Here is a 19,760-nt window from a genome sequence, read left to right on the forward strand (position 1 = left end):
GGGATGTCTGATCTTGTGCTGCGTCAGCAGATTAGGAAAATAGGAATGGAAACTGGGGGATGGGCAGTCATGCAGAGGAGGTTGGGAAGCCAGAATTGTCTGGGCCATCAAGGGGCGATCAGGATGACTGTCACTCTGTCTCATCTGATCTTGTGGTGTACTCATGGTAGGAGCGGAAGAGGTAAGGCATAGTTGATCTGGTCTGACCAGGGGAGTATGAGAGCATCACCCTGAAAAGGGAGATCAAGACATCCTCCGTCCCCGCAATAGCATGTGCTTACATTTGTTGACAACGGGGGGAGGCAAAAAGGTCTCTGGTCAGAGTCTCCCACTGGTCAAAGATGTCACATACCACAGTGTCATGGAGTTCCCACTCATGGTCGATCACAAAATGTCTGCTGAGCAAGTCTGCAATCACACTGTGTCCCCAGGAGATAGACTGCAGATAAGAGAATCTAGTGGTTGATGCACCAATTCCAGAGGTGACTGTGTCTGTACACAGTTGCCATAGTAAACACCGGCAGTGTTGTCCAACATAAGAACAAAATGGGAACAGATGAACGGGAGAAATACTTGGCATGCCTTGCTTATAGCCTTGAGCTCCAGAACGTTGATGTGCATCCTGGATTCCCACGGAGTCCATGCTCCCTGTATCATGTCATTGCCCATAGGCGCTCCTCAACCTACAAGGAATGAGATGGTGATGATCGTCTTGTCCAGGGAACAGGGGAGAAAGGGAACCCCTATGCAAACCTATCATGGTTCTGTCCACCAGTGGAGGGAAGAGAGTAGGACATGAGGTCGATGGTATGATGCATGGATGAGTAAATCTTCTGGAGCGACATCTGAAAGCAGTGAAGGTAGAGGCAATTGAGGGCTGTGATGTGCACAAAGCCATGTGGCCAAGGAGGGATAGGTAGGTCCTGGCTGGGACAGAATTGTTGACAACATGGGCTGTGAGTTCGTGCAGAGTCTGGAACCTGTCCACTGGTAGGCAGGCTCATGCTGTGACTGAGTTAACAAAGGCCCCATAAAGTCTAGGGCAGGGGTCCCCAACACAGTGCCCGTAGGCACCATGGCACCCGCAGGACATCTAAATGCACCCACGTACTGGCTGGTGAACAAGCATCTGCCAAAATGCCACCAAGAAGCAGTGTCTTCTAGAGGTATCACTGCCAAAACGCCACCAATACCTCTGGATGACGCTGCTTGTCGGAGGCATTTTGGCAGTGACGCCTATTGACGTTGCCGCTTGTCAGCGGCATTTCAGCGGATGCTCATCTGCTGCCACAGTCCTCCATGGCTCATCATCTGGTGCCCACCAGATGGAAAAGATTGAGGACCACTGGTCTAGGGGTTTAGTCCCAGGTTGATTTTTCAACACTGATGCTGACTCCAAGGGAGGAAAGGACGCTGAGCTACATGGAGGCTGAAACTTGGGTTTAGCGTCTGGATCGTGCTGCCAGGAGCCAATTGTCAAGATAAGGGAACACAAGGACCCCATAATGCCTGAGGTATGCCACCATGACTGAGAAAACCTTGGTGAAGACCCTGGGAGCAGTGGTGAGGCCTCATGCAAGGACTCTGTACTGAAAATGGTGCCAGCTGAACTTCAGGTACTGTCTATGGGCTGCATGAAAGTCTAAGTGAAAGCAGGCATCTTGCATACTGAGAGCTGTTAACTATATGCCTTTTTCTAATGATGGGATGATCGCTGCTAGCTTGATCATACAAAACTTGGACATGAGGATGAAGTGACTGAAAAGGTACAGGTACAGAACAGGTCTCCATCCACCTTTCTTTTTGGATATTAGGAAGTTGAATAGGAACCCCATCCCTTGGTATTCCAGAGAAACCCAGTATGTAGCTCCTCTTTGTAGTAAGGAATTCAGCTGTAGGGTGAGGATGTTGTCATGAGAGTGATCTCTGAGGAGGGATGGGGGAGAGGCTGTGGATGAGATAGCATGATGAATTAGATTGTTGAGCCATGTGGATGACATTTTTCACCCATTTGTCCATTGTTATTGCACTCCAAGCTGATAGAAAGAGTGCTAGATGACCCCTGAAAGGAGTGGGATGGTTATATGGCAGTAAGTGAGGCTCTCTAAAGTAGTGGTTCTCAACCAGAGGTCTGGGGCCCACTGAGGGGGCCATGAACAGGTTTCAGGGGGTCAGCCATACAGGGCCGCCATTAGACTTGCTGGGGCCCAGGGCAGAAAGCCTAAGCTGCACCGCCTGGAGCTGAAGCCCAGGGCTCCAAGCCCTGCTACCCAGGGCTGAAGCCGAAGCCTGAGCAAATTAACTTTGCAGGGCTCCCTGTGGCATGGGGCCCCTGGCAATTGCTCTGCTTGCTACTCCTTAATGCTGGACCTGGCTTTTATATGCAGAAAAACAGCTGTTGTAGCACAAGTACGCCATGGATTTTTTAGAGCATGTTAGGCAGATGGGGCTGGAGGGGACAAGAAAGCAAAAGTTTGAGAACCCCTGCTCTAGAGTTCCTCAGAAAGATCTTTTCCGTAGGAATTGCATCTAGTAGGAAGAAGGTCATGAAGGTGGACCTGGAGAACAATATCTGAGTCTTTTGACACTTCCGTGGTGATTCATACAGCCTCTGATTGAAAAACTGGAGGTTCTGTAACATTGTGTGGGTGGTGGACAGTAGAATTTATGCTTGGGAGCAGGTATAGAAATACCCAAGGTACGAAGTGTAGCCTTCTAATCTTTGAGGGCGTGCAATCATCCATTTTCTGGTTAAAAAGATGAGATTCATTGAAAGGCAGGTTTTCAGTGGTATTTTGCAATTCCCTGAGGAAACCAGAGGAACAGAGCCACAATTCCCTCCACATGACTATGCCTGAAGCCACAGAGCGCGATGAAGTATCTACCACATCCACAGCTGATTGAAGAGTTGTCCTTGCTACCAGTTTCCCTTCCTCTATTGCGTAGAAGAGGGTCCTGTCTTGCTGCGGCAATTTTGCAGCAAAGTTCTCTAGTGGGATATTGCCACAAAATCGAAGGCTCTTTGGATATTCATAGTGGTGGTAATGGATGGACAGTCCCTGCCCCCATCTTACTCTTCCGATGATGAAGACTTGGACATCTGTTCCATCAGCAGTACCACTGGAGCTGGTGGAAGCATATAGGCCATCGGAGCATGGGGTGCCTCAGCTGTGGCATGTCATGAGTGGGAGATATAGTCTCCCTAAACATAGAAGGCTCCAGACGGTGTGGAGACCTCAGCTTTCCTAGAACAAATACTTCCTGGGGGTGCTGGTACTTTTCCTGACCTCCCTGGTATTAAGGGTACTCTTTCTTCACCAGGAACCAGAGCGGTGGTTTTCCCCAGAGCCGAGGTTTTCCCCAGAGCCGACAGTTCTCGCAATCTACGGGGCGCTGATACTGACAGGATATGCAGTTTGGTATCTGATACTGGCAGATCCATCAGCTTGTGCTGTCTCTTCTTGTGTTTTAGAGCACGATCCCTCCCCATGACTGGAATTCATGGAAGGAGTTGTCCCCTCTTAGGTTTGGGGGAAAACTTACTGCCATCCTTATGTGCATGCTTCCCTACCTCTCGACTAGGCCCCAGCACAGGGTCCACAGGGGTGGTCTGTGGGGGCCAGACTCAGATTCTGTAGCTGGACACACACTCCTAGCTCCCTCTCAGGCCAATGTACCGGGGAGCTGCCCAGCCTAGGTCAGAATGAGGTCTCATGGCAACTTCCATGAGGTGCTTCCAGAAGTGGACAGCCTAGCCTTCTCAGGTAAGGCTGGGGAAAGACTGCACCTGAATGCAATGTGGTGAAAAGGAATTGGAGATGCGGCTGGTCCGTCCCACCATCACCTCAGACGAAACCATGAGATAAAGCCAAGGGCACATGCACGGACCAATGGACACTACTACTTTCAAATTCTCCAGCTACAGATGCATGGTGCACATGTGTAAATCCTCAGTGGACTACAATTGGGACCATCACTCGAAGAACAACAATGGTACCTATATAGCAACATTCTGTATACACCTTGTCATTCTGAGTTACGATTCCAACCACCGTTTACTCCATCTAGCCACCTCTCTTTCCTTCTCCTCTTCATGGCTGCATATTCTGTCCCCTATGCTCTTAGACTGGACCGTAGTTGAAAATTCTGCGGTGAGGTGATTCCATCACATTACTATACATCAAGAAAGCTCTGTAAATTCATGTCACTGTCCACCTTTCTTTCACTTATGTAATATCCCAATCAAAATTTAAATAATGCTTTCCAATCCATTTTCTCAAGTCTTTTGTATATTCGGTAGCAGTATTGCTGATATACTACCAAGCCATTACACTATTCCTGTGTGGGTGAGGAGGCAGTAAAGGGAGGGCAGGGATAGTAATAATGAAAGACTTTTAATACATTAAATATATTGCCATGTTCTGTTTCATTCAATAACCCAAAATTTAAACACAATTGTGAAGTAAGTTAAGATAGAACAGAGAATTTATTGCATTTAGTGTGGGCAGTGTTGAAGGCCCTAAGGAGACTGAAGTTGACTTCTTTATGAACTTAAAGCTTCTGAACACAAAATTAAAATCCTTACTGTATGGCTCGTTGAGCAATGAAGGTGGTGATAGTTTGATAAAATAATCAAGGACACATAACAGTAACTGGAAAGAGATCACCAGGTCATCTTCCATCTGCAATACTTTTCCTGAAAATGTAAATAAAAAGAAGGACTGAGTCAATACTTGGAGTTTAAAATAAAATTATTCCTGACAGAAAGAATATTTGGATGTTTCACCTCAAAACCACAGTTAATGGATTCTAGAAAACATAACCTAGGATGTAACCATGTCTGAAGTTTGATGTATTTAGCCATGCATGATTTGTAAGGATTTATCACTCTGGAAAGAACATACATCACTAATTCATATTTTTTTCCTTAAACTCTGAATGAAGTTCTTATTTTCCAGCACGACTTCCCCCCCCAACACACGTTTTACTCAAGAATGACACCGTAGACAACTACTTTGCCTTCATGCATCACTATTTTCTATTTATGTAATTTTTCCCCCTTTTCTGTTCTCCAATTACTACTAAAACTTGGTTTTACAAAAAATACACAATTTCTCTTCATTTATACAGTCAGTTAAAAAGCACAACAATTGTTATATTCCAAGCTCAGGTTAGTCAGGCTGTCCAAATAGTCTTTGTGATAGATGATATACTGACAAGTCATAGAAGTAGAAGAATTATCAGCACTTGAAAAATTAACAATAGATGGTGCATACGGTTTAACGGTTATCCTTACCACTAGGACTAGGTTATCACCTAGGCTCGTTTCCAGCCTCAGTTTGACTGAGTTCATCTACTTCCAGCCTCTTACAGAACTTTTTTATTGACCTTCCTATACCTGGTAGAATTTTACCCCTTCCTCGTGACTCTCAAAAAGGCAAGCATAAAACCTCCCCTAGCCTTACTTTATGACTATACTCAAGAATTTTAGGAGGAAACAAAAACTCCATTGTTTCAGCTGCTCCTAAGCAGGTTTTATTGACAGTTGTCAACACAGGAGCTTTGTATACATTAGGGCTCCCACTGGTGCAAAGGAACTAATTCTGAACCAATGAGGATTTTTTAAATAAATTCCTTAGTGTAGAAGAGGCTTTAGATGCTGATTGTACTGCTATAACAATATGGTGTTGGCCTCCTATCCTTAACTAAGGCCCAAGCCCTTCACAGAGTGAGTCTTACCACAGTGAAGAAACAATCTTACAAACTTCTCCAGGTCAATTAAAAATATAAAATAAAAAAAAATACTGGTCACTTTCAGGCAGCGACTTCCATGAAATAGGGGCATTATTTAAAAAACAAACACCCCACACATTCCACCCTTAAATCCAAGTGGCCAGAACAGCAACAGCTTCTTAAGTGGCAGGAAAGATATCACATACCATATTCAAACTTCCCAGTCCATAATACCAGCTGAGAGAACAGTTAAACAAGGTCTTGCTTCTTGTATTGGAGATATGAAACAAAAAGTTTATAAATTCACTCCATTAAAAGAAATGGAAATAATTCTACTATAAACATAATTTACCTTTCGCCAACAAAAAAGTGATCCAGGAAGTTTTCAGAACTAATGGCAAACTCAATTCAGCAGAAGTCCTATACACAGACAACAAAGTAGTAAAAATTTCACAGCAACAGTTCTACAATAATTCTGAATATAGTCTCTGGAGAATCACTTGAGTCTGTGGACTCATTAATTTAGGGCAACGCAGAAAGTTTCCCCACACACTTTAAGGTTTATTAGTTATCACAATACATTCTGAATGGAATTAAAACTACAAACAAATTTTGAAATGGAAAGGTTAATTGTTCTTATTCCATTCAAGAAATTCTAAGCATTAATGTCTGGGTGAAGGAAGAGAACGTTGATAATTTACTCAAATTATTGTAAGTAGTTTTCTCTTGCTCATGTCTTTGACAAAAAAGGTCCTATTCTCCAGTCACAGCCTTAACTCAATCTAATTTTGAGAGCAGCCAATATTTCCTCTCATCTAATACTATGTTTATGAAGCTCATCCTGCCACTGTTAGTTTCTTCCATGCTGATTCATAAACCAGCAGGTGGAGATATTCATGGTGCAAGTGGCACCATCAATACACTGACCAAGTATATCACTTCTGCAACTTTCTTCATTTCCCACTGAAACTCCCCAAGTGCCTGCTAAATCTAAACTAGTCATATGACATGTTGGTGCCATCAATAGATTGGGGGGGAGGGGTGTATACACTTTAGAAACAAGTAGTTAGAAAAGTAAAATACTAACATATGTTTTGGATCGCCTCCTAAATTTTATATATATATATATATAAAAGTCCAACTTACTGACTGCTGGCTTGTATCATGTAGATAAGTGCACAAGTCCTAGAAAAAAAATTCAGTTCCTTACTTCACATACCTTTCTCAACGCAAAACAAGTGTGTAGCATTCTTTGTTTCAGCTAAATACAGCAGAAATGCACGCCACTTCAGAAAATGTCAGTTATCGTAATTAAAGAACATTGTCAATCCATTTTACAAGTGTCACAAACAGACACAATGGGCTGGTTATAACTAGTACCTCTACAAGGAGCAGCTCTTGTTGGAATGCTTATATCAAACCTCACATAATAAAGCAATTTAAAAATGTGATCTATTGAGTAATCATATTTTCCAGAAAGCCAAGATGTACATGCACGTTATTTTCCAATGTCTTGTAAATAAGTAGTAGAGTCTGTAATACACTCTCAAACCATTGGATGAAATGTGTCATGAGACTGTTTCACAGCCTTTATTGCATCAGTGTTATCTCATGAATCTGTTGAAAGTGTCTTACCATATCAATTTCTTCTTAAAACCACAGGCTCTTGGAGCTAAGCAATTGAAAGAGACTCACAACTCTAATTTTAAAAATAAGTTGCCCGAGCCCTCATGGTTGAGGGACAGAATAGAAACCACTAAAACATGACCCAAATGTGCAACCTAAAGGCTCAGAAATCAGAAGTCAAAAACCTTAAAAAAAAAAAATTGTAAAGCCTTATGACTGCGTCAGACTCAAGTTTTTGAATGCTTGAGGTTGGCAGTACTGTTTTAAATTTTATCTTTGTAATTTGCCTCACAGTCTCTTCTTCTGTAATATCACTGTACGAACATTTTACAGAAAAAAGGTCAGAGGGGAAAAAAAGGAAAAAATGGGGAATGGGTGAGGAAAGACATCTGACAAATATACAGGGGCAAGATTTAAAAGGAAAAAGGGAATATGCAGATAAAGTGACATTTTTATACTTCATAAAAGACCTATGGTTAGGGTTGCCAACTATTTAATTGCACAAATGCAAGCACCCTTACCCTGCTCTGTCTTGCCCCTTCCCCAAGGCCACACCCCTGCCCCACCACTCCACTTACTCCAGCCCCCCTCCTTCAGTCGCTTACTCTCCCCCACCCTCACTCATTTTCATGGGACTGGGGCCGGGGTGCAGGCTCTGGGCTGGGGCTGAAGGGTTCAGATTGTTGGAGGGGGAGGCCTCCGGACTGAGCCTAGGGTAGAGCATTGAGCTACGGGGGAGGATTCAGGGTGCAGGCTCCAGGAGGGAGTTTGGGTGTGGGAGGGGGCTAGGGTGTGGGAGGGGGTTTGGGGTTGGGGGAGAAGGTTGGGGTGCAGAAGGGGCTTCGGGATGCAGGCTCCAGCCGGGGGTGTTTACCTCAGGCGGCTCCCAGAAGCGGCGGCATGTCCGACAAGCAGCTCCTAGGCTCAGCATGCAGAGATGACCAGCAGTGCCTCCTCCTAGGAGGCGTTGCCGGACACGTCACCACTTCCGGGAGTGGCGTGGAGCCAGGGCAGGTAGGGAGCCTGCCTTAACCCCGCTGCTCCATCAGACTTTTAGTGGCCTAAAATCTCCCGGATTGGCTTCAGTAGCCTCCAGGAGATCAAGCCCGATTCTTGGTGACTCCTGGCCAAACCAGGATAGTTGGCAACCCTACCTATAGTAGGTCTGAGAAAAAAATGTTTTACGACTTTCCATCTTCTATACTGACCATCAATGCAATGATAAACTGGATTAGATTTAAAGAACAAACCCATTTAGGAAAGCAAATCTATCATGTCCCTTTAGGCAATGTGGAGTATCACTAGGACATGCAGCAGCAAAACCTGCTGGAGTGTTGCTAAGCACTGAAAATAATTTGTTTACATGAAAGGAATAGTTGCCTATACTTCATTCAGCCAGCAACCAGGCTATCAGGTGTAAAGACGCTGGGTCATTATTCTAAGAGACTGTCAGGTGGAATGGGTAAGGTGACTGGGGTCTGCGTTGACCAGTAAATCTAATACCAGAATTGCCTGGCTCATGCTGGAGCTATCATGATACACCCTGCATCCTTGCTTCAAGACCCTCAAATCTCAACATTTTTCTCAGGCATTTGGGGAAAGGATGGGATGTGAACTGAATGGGATTACTTGGGTGGTGAGGTTTTCAGGGGCAGTTTATCTGTACCATGCCTAAAATAGGAGGCTGGAGGCCCCTGGTGTTACCATAGTAGCAACAGAAGCAACAACAGGATGGCCTTATAATACAGTATAATAGTTATGGTGTAAACATTGTAGTGTTTCTGTATAACCAATTTTAAGATACTGGGGAAAATGCCTAAAGTTTAGGATGGGCACTTCTAGTACATATATTTTAGAAATCAAAATAAATGTTGTCAGCTAAAAATGAATCCAACAATTCAAACAAAAAAATTGTGCATTTTACCTTTCAAATTTGTGATATAGTGCAGATAATACATCATACTTCTTATTCAGTCGTGATACATTACTATCAACTTTAGTGCTTATGGTATCCATGTTAACATCCATCTCTCTCAGCAACTGAAAACATGTGCACACCCTGTAAGGAAGAAGACAGTTCAGAGATTATGCGATCTTGTTTCTTTAAAATGAAAAAAATAACATTTACCTTATAGTTACTGGTTCTTTAAGAGATGTTGTGTACACACATTTCACTTTTGGTGTACATACTTTTCATATGCTCAAGAAGTTCTTTTTATCTAGCAGTGTCTAATGGGACCAGGATTGCACCTTTTATGCCCTCATATTTCCCTCTCCCCCAGAATATGAAGAACAGAGTGGGCCTAACCTTGCCTCAGTTTCTTTTCAAATACAGACTCTCAAGAGTAGAGACGGAGAGCAGGTGTGGAATCAGTGTAGGCAACATATCTTGAAGAACCAGTGTTACTGTAGGGCAGGGGTCAGCAACTTACAGCACACGAGCCGATTTTAAGTGGCACGCAGCTGCCTGCTGCAGTCCCAGCCCCCCGCCCACCGCTCTCCCCGTGGGGGCAGGAGGCAGAAGCTTGGTTCTGTGGCAGCCAAGCTTCACCTTCCCCACTTCTTCCCTCAGCGTAGTGCTTTCCTGCCCCGCCCCCTCTCCTTCCCTGCGCCAATCAGCTGATGGCCCTAGTAAGGGGAAGGGGAAAGAGCAGCAGTGGGCACACAGCTCGTAGAGGACACAGAGAAGTAGGGATGGGGCCCTGGGGAGGGGGGTGAACAGGGCATATCCCTTCCAGCCCCCTGTCATGAGAGGCTCACCCCTACAAGCCGAGCACCTCAGCCCTGACCCCTCACACACAGTCAGCCTTCTGCCCTGCAGCCCCATACCGCCAGCCCTCAACCCCCTGCCCGCACCCCATATATAGACTTATAGAAAGAAACCTTCTAAAAAGTTTTAAATGTATTACCAGCATGCGAAATCTTAAATTAGAGTGAATAAATGATGACTCGGCACACCACTTCTGAAATGTTGCTGACCCCTGCTATAGGGCAAGCATCTGCTCTCTGAACGATTGCTACACAGATTCAACTCTTTGTGATTAACAAACAGTTGTCTATTTACCTGCAGGTGGGTATAAGAAGTCTATCAGAAGGCAGCCCTGCCTGGAGTGCTATCCTATGGCATGTCACAGCACAACCTAGGCTTCTGCCTCCATTTCCCTTTCAGTGGTTCCCAAAAATATACAAAAGCATTCCAAGTATACATACGCTCCCTTACAGGGTTAATTTATTACAAAAGCAAACTCCATGCTATAAACCAACTCACCAACATTCCATCAAACAGTCCCAATGTGTCTCACCACAATCTGAATCTCAGTACATCTCCAGCATCCCACACCATGCCTCACTCCCAGGTATTGTTCTGGGGTCATTAACCATGTTTCACCCAAGCCTTCAGCCTTCGTTGGCCCTATGGTTTCAGCTCTCCAGCTCAGAGAGCCAGCAGGCTCTCCCTCTGATGCTCTCAGCCTTCAAGCCCTCTCCTGCCTTCTTTAGCCATGGCTCTCTGGCTCAGGAAGGCCAGCAAGCTAGCTCATCCAGTGATTTCTTGCAATTTCTCCCTCTTTCCAGGGAGGGCCAGCAGAAAGCTTTGTTCTCTGCAACTTTCCCCAACCTCCTCCAGTCTCCTGACTCCCAGAGAACCCTCACACTTGCCCTTTTCCTGCCTGAACCAAGCAGCTCTCACCTGCTCCTTTCCTGAGTGACCCCTGCTAGCTGCTCTCCCACTTACTAGGCCCAAGTACCCTCTTTTAAGCACATATAGGAGGCAGCTGATGAGTCACACATGTACTAGACACCCCCTTCCACTTAAAGGGGCCAGTCACCCTGTGACAGTCTTTTTTAACTAGTGATGCAGGACAGCCCCACGGAAATGGTATCCAAACATCTGGTCTGCGCTCGGGCTTCTTGGTTTCTGATAATAAAAGAAGTGAGTAGTAAATGTGTGGACCAAGCTCCACATTGCCTGAAATGAGTAGAACAGCATGGAAACTACCCAAACAGGCAGCCAAGGCAGCTTGAGCCTTAATGGAACGAGCACTAGTATGGCAGGGAATTTTTCCTCACTAATTGATAAGTTCTTATGCAGTCAAAAAGCCACCTGGATAACCTCTGAGCAAATGGTGGTGCCCATTGACTGTCAAATATCATTAATAGCCTAGGTGTGTTCCTGAACAATTTTAGTTTATCTAAATAAAATGACACTGTCTAGCATGCAAAGCTTTGGAAAGAAAGTCAGTTGGTGAACAGACCAGTTTATATAGAATTTTGAGACTACCTTGAGCAGAAACTTTGGGTTAGGTCTAAGGGTAACCTCATCATTCTGAAATACCATAGACAGGGGACCTGACATACAAGCCTGTATCTCTCCTACCCACCTAGCTGATGTAACATCCACTAGAAAATCTGTTTTCATTGAGAGGTGGTAAAGGGAGCAGGTTACTAAGGGCTCAAAGAAGGGACCCATCACCACTGCTAGTCCTATATTCAGATTAAAGAAGGGAGGCAGTACCCAAACCAGGAGGCAGGGGGAAAATACATGCATGAATCCCTCAGGAATTTTGTTACTGGAGGATGTGAAGACAGCATGGCTTACAGATAGTTCTGCAAAATGAACTCTTATTTTCAGTTGATGAAGAGTCCAGATTGTTTTCAAGCAAGTTGCCCAGTACTGTTGAAACTGGAGATGTCAGTGGTGAAAGCTGTTGCTGAGATATCTTGATGGAAAAAATCTCAGTTTAGTTCAGTAAGTCAATTTGATTAAAAGGTTTCCTGTTCTGGAGTAGAATGTTCTGAACCTCAGCTGTACAGCGTCTTTCAGTATACTTCATTCAGCCAGCAACCAGGCTATCAGGTGTAAAGATGCTGGGTCATTGTTCTAAGAGACTGTCAGGTGGAATGGGTAAGGTGACGGCGGTCTGTGTTGATCAGATAAATCTAATACCAGAATTGCCTGGCTCATGCTGGGGCTATCATGATACACCCTGCATCAGGACCCTCAGAGGATAAGACTAGAAGGAACCACCATCCCATCTAGTCCAGTGGCTCTCAACAATGGGTACACATACCCGTGGAGGTACACAGAGATCTTCTGGCAGGGACTCAGCTCATCTAGATCCATGTTTCTCAACCTGTGGGTCACAGCCCCCAGGGGGTCATGGGACAGGTTTAGGGTGATTGTAAGTACAGGGTTGGCATTAGGGGTGGCAAGCAGGGCAACTGCCCAGACCCCCAGACCCCAGGGAGCCCTGCAAAGCTAAGTTACATATTTCAGCCCTGCCATCTGGGGTTCAGGCTTCAGACAAGGCTCACAAGTGAAAAACAATTTCAAGTATCATACTGAAATGTAAATATTAATTATAAAATAAATCGATTTGGAATACAAATATGTGGTAAAAATGAGAAAATAAGAAATTTTTCAGTAATAGTGTGCTGTGACCCTTTGTATTTTTATGTCTGATTTTCTAAGCAAGTAGTTTAAGTGATGCGAAACTTATGGTATGCAAGACATAGACTCCTGAAAGGGGGACAGTAGTCTGGAAAAGTTGAGAACCACTAATCTAATCTGACCTCCTGTATACCACAGGCTACCAACACTACCCAGCACCTGCACACTAAACCCAACAACCAAAATTACACAATATTACAGCCCACAGGAGACTGAACTATTATCTGCCACAGGCAGAGAACAGGAGGGGCCAAGGAGCACCAGTAAGTGAGGCCTCCATAACAGCAGGGAAATTAAGTTATATATATCCAGATGATCCTGCAAGCAACCTGCATCAGCTGCAGAGGAAGGCAAAAACCTCTAAAGTCATTGCAAAAATTCCTTCCCAATCCCACATATTGTCATCAGTTAGACACTAAGCATATGAGCAAAAACCAGCCAGCCAAGTCCCTGAGACAGAGAATAAGCTCAGTACAATCTCAGAACACTGGCCCTCCTCATTCCATGTCCTATCTCTAGCTAGGGCCATCCCTGATGCTTCAAAAGGAAGGATATTCAAAAACAGAATACACAGAGGGATGGAAATCCTTTCTAAACCCCGCATGTGGCTCGCTGAAATCCTGAAGTATAAGCATTTAGGAACGGAAGACATCCCAGATACCCTAGATCAGGGATGTCATAAACAGATAGCTAAGGGTTAATGTTCTTTTACCTGTAAAGGGTTAACACAGGGAACCAAACACCTGACCAGAGGACCAATCAGGAAACAAGACTTTTTCAAATCTGGGTGGAGGGAAGTTTTGGGTGTGAGTTCTTTGTCTTAGGTCTGACCCTCTCGGCTCTGAGAGTGATTTTTCTATCTCCTGGCTTCCTAATCTTCTGTTTCCAAGTTGTAAGTACAAGGATAGTAAAACAATAGGTTTATATTGTTTTCTTTTGTATTTACATGTGTGTAGTTGCTGGAATGTGTTAAATTGTATTCTTTTTGAATAAGGCTGTTTATTCACTTTTTTTTTCTTAAGCAATTGACCCTGTATATTGTCACCTTATACAGAGAATATTTTTAATGTATTTTTCTTTCTTTTTATAAAGCTTTCTTTTTAAGACCTGTTGGAGTTTTTCTTTAGTGGGGACTCCAGGGAATTGAGTCTGCAGCTCACCAGGGAATTGGTGGGAGGAAGAAGTCAGGGGGAAAATCTCTTTGTGTTAGATTTACTAAGCCTGACTTTGCATACCCTCTGGGTGAGGGGGGAAGAGAGATTAGCTCTCTCGGTACTTGTATTTCCAGGACTTGAAACAGGGAGGGTAGAATCCCTTTGTTTAGATTCACGGAGCTTGCTTCTGTATCTCTCTCCAGGAACCCAGGGAGGGAACACCTGGGGGAAAGGAGGGGGAAGGGAAATGGTTTATTCCCCTTTGTTGTGAGACTCAAGGAATCTGAATCTTGGGGTCCCCCAGGGAAGGTTTTGGGGAGACCACAGTGAGCTAGGCACTGTATAATTCTTAGCTGGCGGCAGCAATTACCAGGTCCAAGCTGGTAACTAAGCTTGGAGGTTTTCATGCTAACACCCATATTTTGGATGCTAAGGTCCAGATCTGGGAAGAAATGTTAGGACAAGGAGTCAGCAACCTCTGGCATGCGGCCCACCAGGGAAAGCACCCTGGCAGGCCGGGCCAGTTTGTTTACCTGCCGCATCGGCATGTTTGGCCGACCATGACTCCCACTGGCCACGGTTTGCTGTCCCAGGCCAATGGGGGCGGCACAAAGTGGTGCAGGCCGAGGGATGTGCTGGCTGCAGCTTCTCATCACCCCCATTGGCCTGGGATGGCAAACCGCGGCTAGTGGGAGCCACGGTAGGACAGACCTATTGACGCAGCAGGTAAACAAACTGGCCCAGCTGCCAGGGTGCTTACCCTGGTGAGCCGTGTGCCAGAGGTTGCCAATCCCTGCCCTAGATACACCCCCATATACACACTAGTGCAATATTTGTATAAAATAGGCCTTATGTGGTATATGGAAGCTAACATGCTTGTTATTGATATAATTGTTAAATGTGTGTGTTAATGTTATATAGGAAGCTGTGGATTTTCTCCATATGATGTTACTAAAACAAAGTTTAAGATCAGAAAGTCTAGCCTGGGTAAAAAGTGATAAACAGGTCTGTCCTAGCCAAGGACTGTGGGTTTACCTCAATTTATGTATTAGCTATAAACAAAGCTATCAAGCTAAACCAGCAGGGGTTATCCTGAGTCTGATGAGAGACAGAGATGTAGAGTTAAAATGGCTCCAGCACTCCCAAGGAGATTTAATCCCCAGGAGGCCTTTCAGACTTGTAAGACAAAGACAGCCCCTTAGGAATATAATGAACACAGAGAGAGAATCCATCCTGATCCTTCACATTAATGAGACAAAGAAACCAAATAATTTAATTTCTGCGATGGCTCCTGGCCAGGAAAAAGCTAGAAAGTAGATGCAGAGTGCCCCCATCCCCACCACGGAAACCATCTTGAATAAAGACTATTGTGCTAAATAACATTTTACATGCTTAGATGCATGTTTTCACTGTTGCTTGTAACCATCTACCCTTTATCTCCTTTACTGGGTATTATTTAATCCATGCTATTTTGTTAATAAACTTATTAATTTTACCATAAACCAATTCAGTGCTGTGTTTGAAGGGAAGGGTGTATTTACCCCAGTTAAAGTTCATGACAGTTTATTAATAGATCAGCAAACTCTAACATCTGTGAATGCACAGTGGTAGGGACTGTGCACTACACAGAAACATCTCTGAGGAGCTGAAGTTCACCAACGGTCACCTGCTAGGCAAGGTCTGGTTCAGGAGAGCCTTGAGGAGTTCGCTGCTGAGGAAAACAGACTGGTATGGAAGAAAACTGACAGTTTAATCGCCAGCAAAACTTATGCTTGCTGAGTCAAAGAGAACACAGTGGCTCACAGGTCTGGGTATCCCCAGAAGCATGTTTCAAACACAAACCAGAAGCAAGGCCCAAGGCTGCTGAGCCCTGCCCTTTACAATCACAAGCAACCCTATCATACAATCACATTCATATATTTGTCCAGCTCTCTCAAAACTAATTGTTTGCCCTCACTGTCATAGGTATCTATGGAAAGGCATACATGAGTCCTAGTGTCCAGGGGATGAGGAAGGTGTTGAAAGGGAGCCTGGACTTGTGTCTTCATTGCAGCAGGTATCAGTTAGCAATGTGCTCTGGTTCAGGATGCACCACACAGATGTCTGACTTCCCGACAGAATGGGAATGATCTAGCTCCCACTTGCCTGTAAATATAGTGCACTACTGTAGCGTTGTCAGCCAGCACTTAACTTGCTGATTCCTGAAGGTGTAGCAAAGCCTTTTCATGCCACGCCAATTGTATTAACGTCTAAAGTGTTTATGTGCAAGCAGGCTTCTTAAGGAGACCACAAACCCTGAACTGCCAGTTGATCCAGATAAGCCCACTCACCCCCACACAGAGGAATCTGTTACCAAGGTTTTTGGAAGTAGAGACATGGATTAGGGAAATTCCTCTCCACATCTGAAGTTGCTCTGTCCACCCAGTTTAACAAAGAGGGCTTCTAATGGGATTATGACCAACATGTTGTCAGGAAACCCCAGTCTCAAACCCAGGCCCACTGCGTTCCTGAGAAGCAGCCTTGGCCGTCATGCCACACCAACTCAAATTATCAGTGTATTCACAGACTTCAGTGGGTCAGCTTCCAGGATTTCATGATCAGCTTCCTGACTTGCTTGTAACCAACACAAACTCCCTGCTTCCTTTCTGGCCTTGTCTGAGCAACAAGCCATTACCCATTAGCTGCTACTTGGACCCTGTTTGACCCTGTCTTGACACCCCACCTGATCCTGCCTTGCTGCCTCACGCAACCCCACCAGATACCTCAGTGTACCTTCCCCTTAGATTAGCTTTCTTGGCTATCATATCCCGTGTGTAGAATAAATATAAAAAAAAAAAAAAATCAAAGAATTAAATTTTGCTTGAGTTTGGTTAAAATAGTGTGTTATAAAGAAAAGACTTGAAAATAATGAGTTAAGGCCAGAAGGAATGCAGTAGAAAGAATTCCTGGTTTAAAAAAAAAACGAGAAGTTTCTAAAAAGAAGGCCCTGACTGATAAAGGTTATTGCAGATGGTTTTAAATAAGACAGATAATCTGTTTTAGAATGAGCCAACATGAACCTTGGCACCTCATATACTTCCTTGTTATCTCAAAAGTTAGGGCCTATGTGAACCCAGATGCAAACAAAGAACCGTTGGTCAGCAAAGAAAGGGGAAGAAATAGGGAGGAAAAGCCTTGGTAAATCTTATCTGGATTAAAACTGGAAATAAGAGTAATCTGTCTCAAATTGGTTTTTAGCTGAAGTCAGTAATTGACAATGACATCACTTGTTTGTTAAAGGATTCAAAAAGTAAACTCTTAAAGGGTTCATTGCTAATACCTTGCAGGGCCAAGTTGCAGCCAATCAATATGGGTCTAAGCATTCCTGGGTGTAGTCTATTTGCATCTATATTTATCAAATACTTATAAATGTTTTATTACTGTCATTACACAATAAATTGATTATTATTTAGGCTTTTGTGGTATGTTTAGAGCAATTGTATAAATACCATTCAGCCTTTAGTTTTAATAAAGGAATTTATGTTTAAATTAGTGTTGTGGTAATACCTTGCATAAATAATAATTCCAACATCTTGCATGAACTGACTACTGATCTGGACCACTCTAACTCACTTGATCCCTGGGCATTACATGTCTGCATGTAGCATCTGGTAGGTAGATATACTGATCTCAACCCCTTTTGCATGGATCAAAGGTGAAGTGTGGCGTGCTGTGTGATATAAGTGTATACTGCAAAGCATACAAGTATAAGACAGTTCTTAGATAGGCATGAAGTTGACTGATGAGATCTGTCACAGTCTGACACCATCACTGTGGAAGTTAGGCCCTCACTGATCTGAAGTCTCATCCTGCAGCTCTGAATTCTGTGCTCTGAGCTGGATTTAGTTTTGGTTTCTGACATTGAAACCCAGCAACGTAAGAAGTTTTAGGATTGATTGTACCAAGTTACTCACCTGTTGTGGCTGTTCTCCTTGAATTAGCCATTCAGCTTCTTGGTGATGAAAACTTTCGGATGAAGAGGTCAAAAGGAAGGCCTCTATACAGATAGCATAATGTTCATACCACGAATTTCAGGTATTTTCTGTGAGCTGGATGTAAGGAAATGTTAAAACAGGCATCTGGCAGGTCAAAAGCTACAAACCAGTCCACAGGATCTAGTAAACAGACTGTAGAAACTGAGATTGCCATTCTGAATTTGAAACGGAGGTTGAAGGTGGTGAGGTGATGAAGACAGGGGGTTGGAGACCCATTCTCTTACTTTGTGAAAAAAGTGGGAGTGGGAACAACAAGGACCCTGGGTCTGTACCCCAGTGGCACTTTCTTCACTACTCCCACCTGAAAAAAAAAAAAAAGAGTCTACCTCCCGCTTCAACAGTCTCCTGTGAAAAGGGTTCCTGAAGAAGAATATGGGCAGAGGGGAAGGTGATTGGAAGGGACTAAAACTGGATGTATAGTCCCTGTTTAAGATCGAGGGCCCACTGGTTCAGGGTAATCATACCCCAAGCTTTTTGAAAATGGGAGACAGTTGCCATGGTAGAACAAAATAAAAAAAAAAGATTCTGTGAGGTGCCAGCCAAGTTCCCAATGTTGGTGACAAATGTGCTGCCCATTCAAAGCTCCAGACTCAAGTGATGGCAGAGGGTTGTCTCCAGTGAATTATCTGCCTCTTCCTCAGTGGCTCAGAGGATCTTCGATGGCTGACCATAACACTGAGTCAAGGAACACCACTTGAAATACAGCTGTTGTGTTGTCTGCTTTCTTTTTTGGAGTTCAGAGAGAGCCCCAAGGAATGCAAAGTTGCCCTGGAATTTTTCAGAGTATGATCTGCCTCACCAGTGCCACTGCTAAAGAGGTTGTAGCTCTGAAATGTAAGGTCCTTGGTTGTTGCATAGGCCTTCCAATAGATTCCTGCAGACTGAAGCCATGACAGTCTTCTTCTGGCAATTGCGTGCACTGCCTTGTCAGATGTGTCCAGTGCAGCCTGCAAGGATATTCTAGCAGTCAATTGGACCTCAGCCAGGAGGGCTTTCAATTCTTCTTGATGCTCCTTGAATAGCTTATCCACAAAATTAGTTTGTCCCAGCTGAAGAAATCACTGACAGCAGAGCTTGGTAATTTGCAACCCACATTTGGAGGATAGCAGATAAACAGACCTTCCAGCAAAAGAGATCCGTTTGAGGATCCTCTTCGGCAGTGGATTCCAGAGGACCTTGCTGCTTTGTCCTCTACTATCTCAACCAGAGCAAGCCAGGGGAAAGATGCTGATAAAAATATTCAAATATTTTGCAAGGACTTCTTTTGTCCACTCTCAGAGGCAGAGTCAATGCAGATGTGTGTCAAATTACAGGTTCCAGCAGACTGTCATTTATCAGCATGATTAATCTCCCCGGAGTTGCAGATTGAACTATGTCCAGTAATGTGTGTTTCTTGTACAGTGTCAAGGGGAATATCTAAGATTCTGCCATGTGTTTTATAATGTCTTAGAAAACTGCAAATTCATCTGCAGAAGCTGATGTACGTGGGTTCACCACCTCCCACAAAGAAAAGATTATTAAAGCCAGGACAGGGTGCTTCTACTCTGGAGAACGTTGTTCCTCTTGACTCTCCTCTTTTTGCCCCTCCAGCAGCCATGGATGAAAGATATTCTATGGAGACTAACCTTGTTACCTCTTCAGAGAAGGAGACCTAGGACACAGAGGATGCTGGCTTCCTGGAGTAGCGCTGAATGCGCCAGGGAGCCCAATATTGCCAGGGCATATATGAGTAATGCTGTGGAAGGTGCCTTGGGGAATAGCAGA

At 44.3% G+C, this 19,760-nt stretch overlaps 1 protein-coding gene across 4 annotated transcripts in view; it reads right to left on the reverse strand.

Annotated features, from left to right (window-relative positions):
- RB1 (RB transcriptional corepressor 1) overlaps nucleotides 1-19,760 on the reverse strand; it is a 189,150-nt gene that overhangs the window by 154,108 nt on the left and 15,282 nt on the right. For all 4 annotated transcript variants that reach the window (XM_030565029.1, XM_030565036.1, XM_030565045.1 and 1 more), the window contains 4 exons: nucleotides 9,284-9,418; nucleotides 6,880-6,918; nucleotides 6,086-6,153; nucleotides 4,586-4,696 (listed from right to left, as the gene is read on the reverse strand). In XM_030565029.1, the coding sequence (XP_030420889.1) occupies nucleotides 4,586-4,696; nucleotides 6,086-6,153; nucleotides 6,880-6,918; nucleotides 9,284-9,418 (353 nt within the window). The remainder of the gene's footprint in view (nucleotides 1-4,585; nucleotides 4,697-6,085; nucleotides 6,154-6,879; nucleotides 6,919-9,283; nucleotides 9,419-19,760) is intronic.

The sequence above is a fragment of the Gopherus evgoodei genome, chromosome 1 (assembly GCF_007399415.2).
Source record: "Gopherus evgoodei ecotype Sinaloan lineage chromosome 1, rGopEvg1_v1.p, whole genome shotgun sequence".
NCBI lineage: Eukaryota > Metazoa > Chordata > Testudines > Testudinidae > Gopherus > Gopherus evgoodei.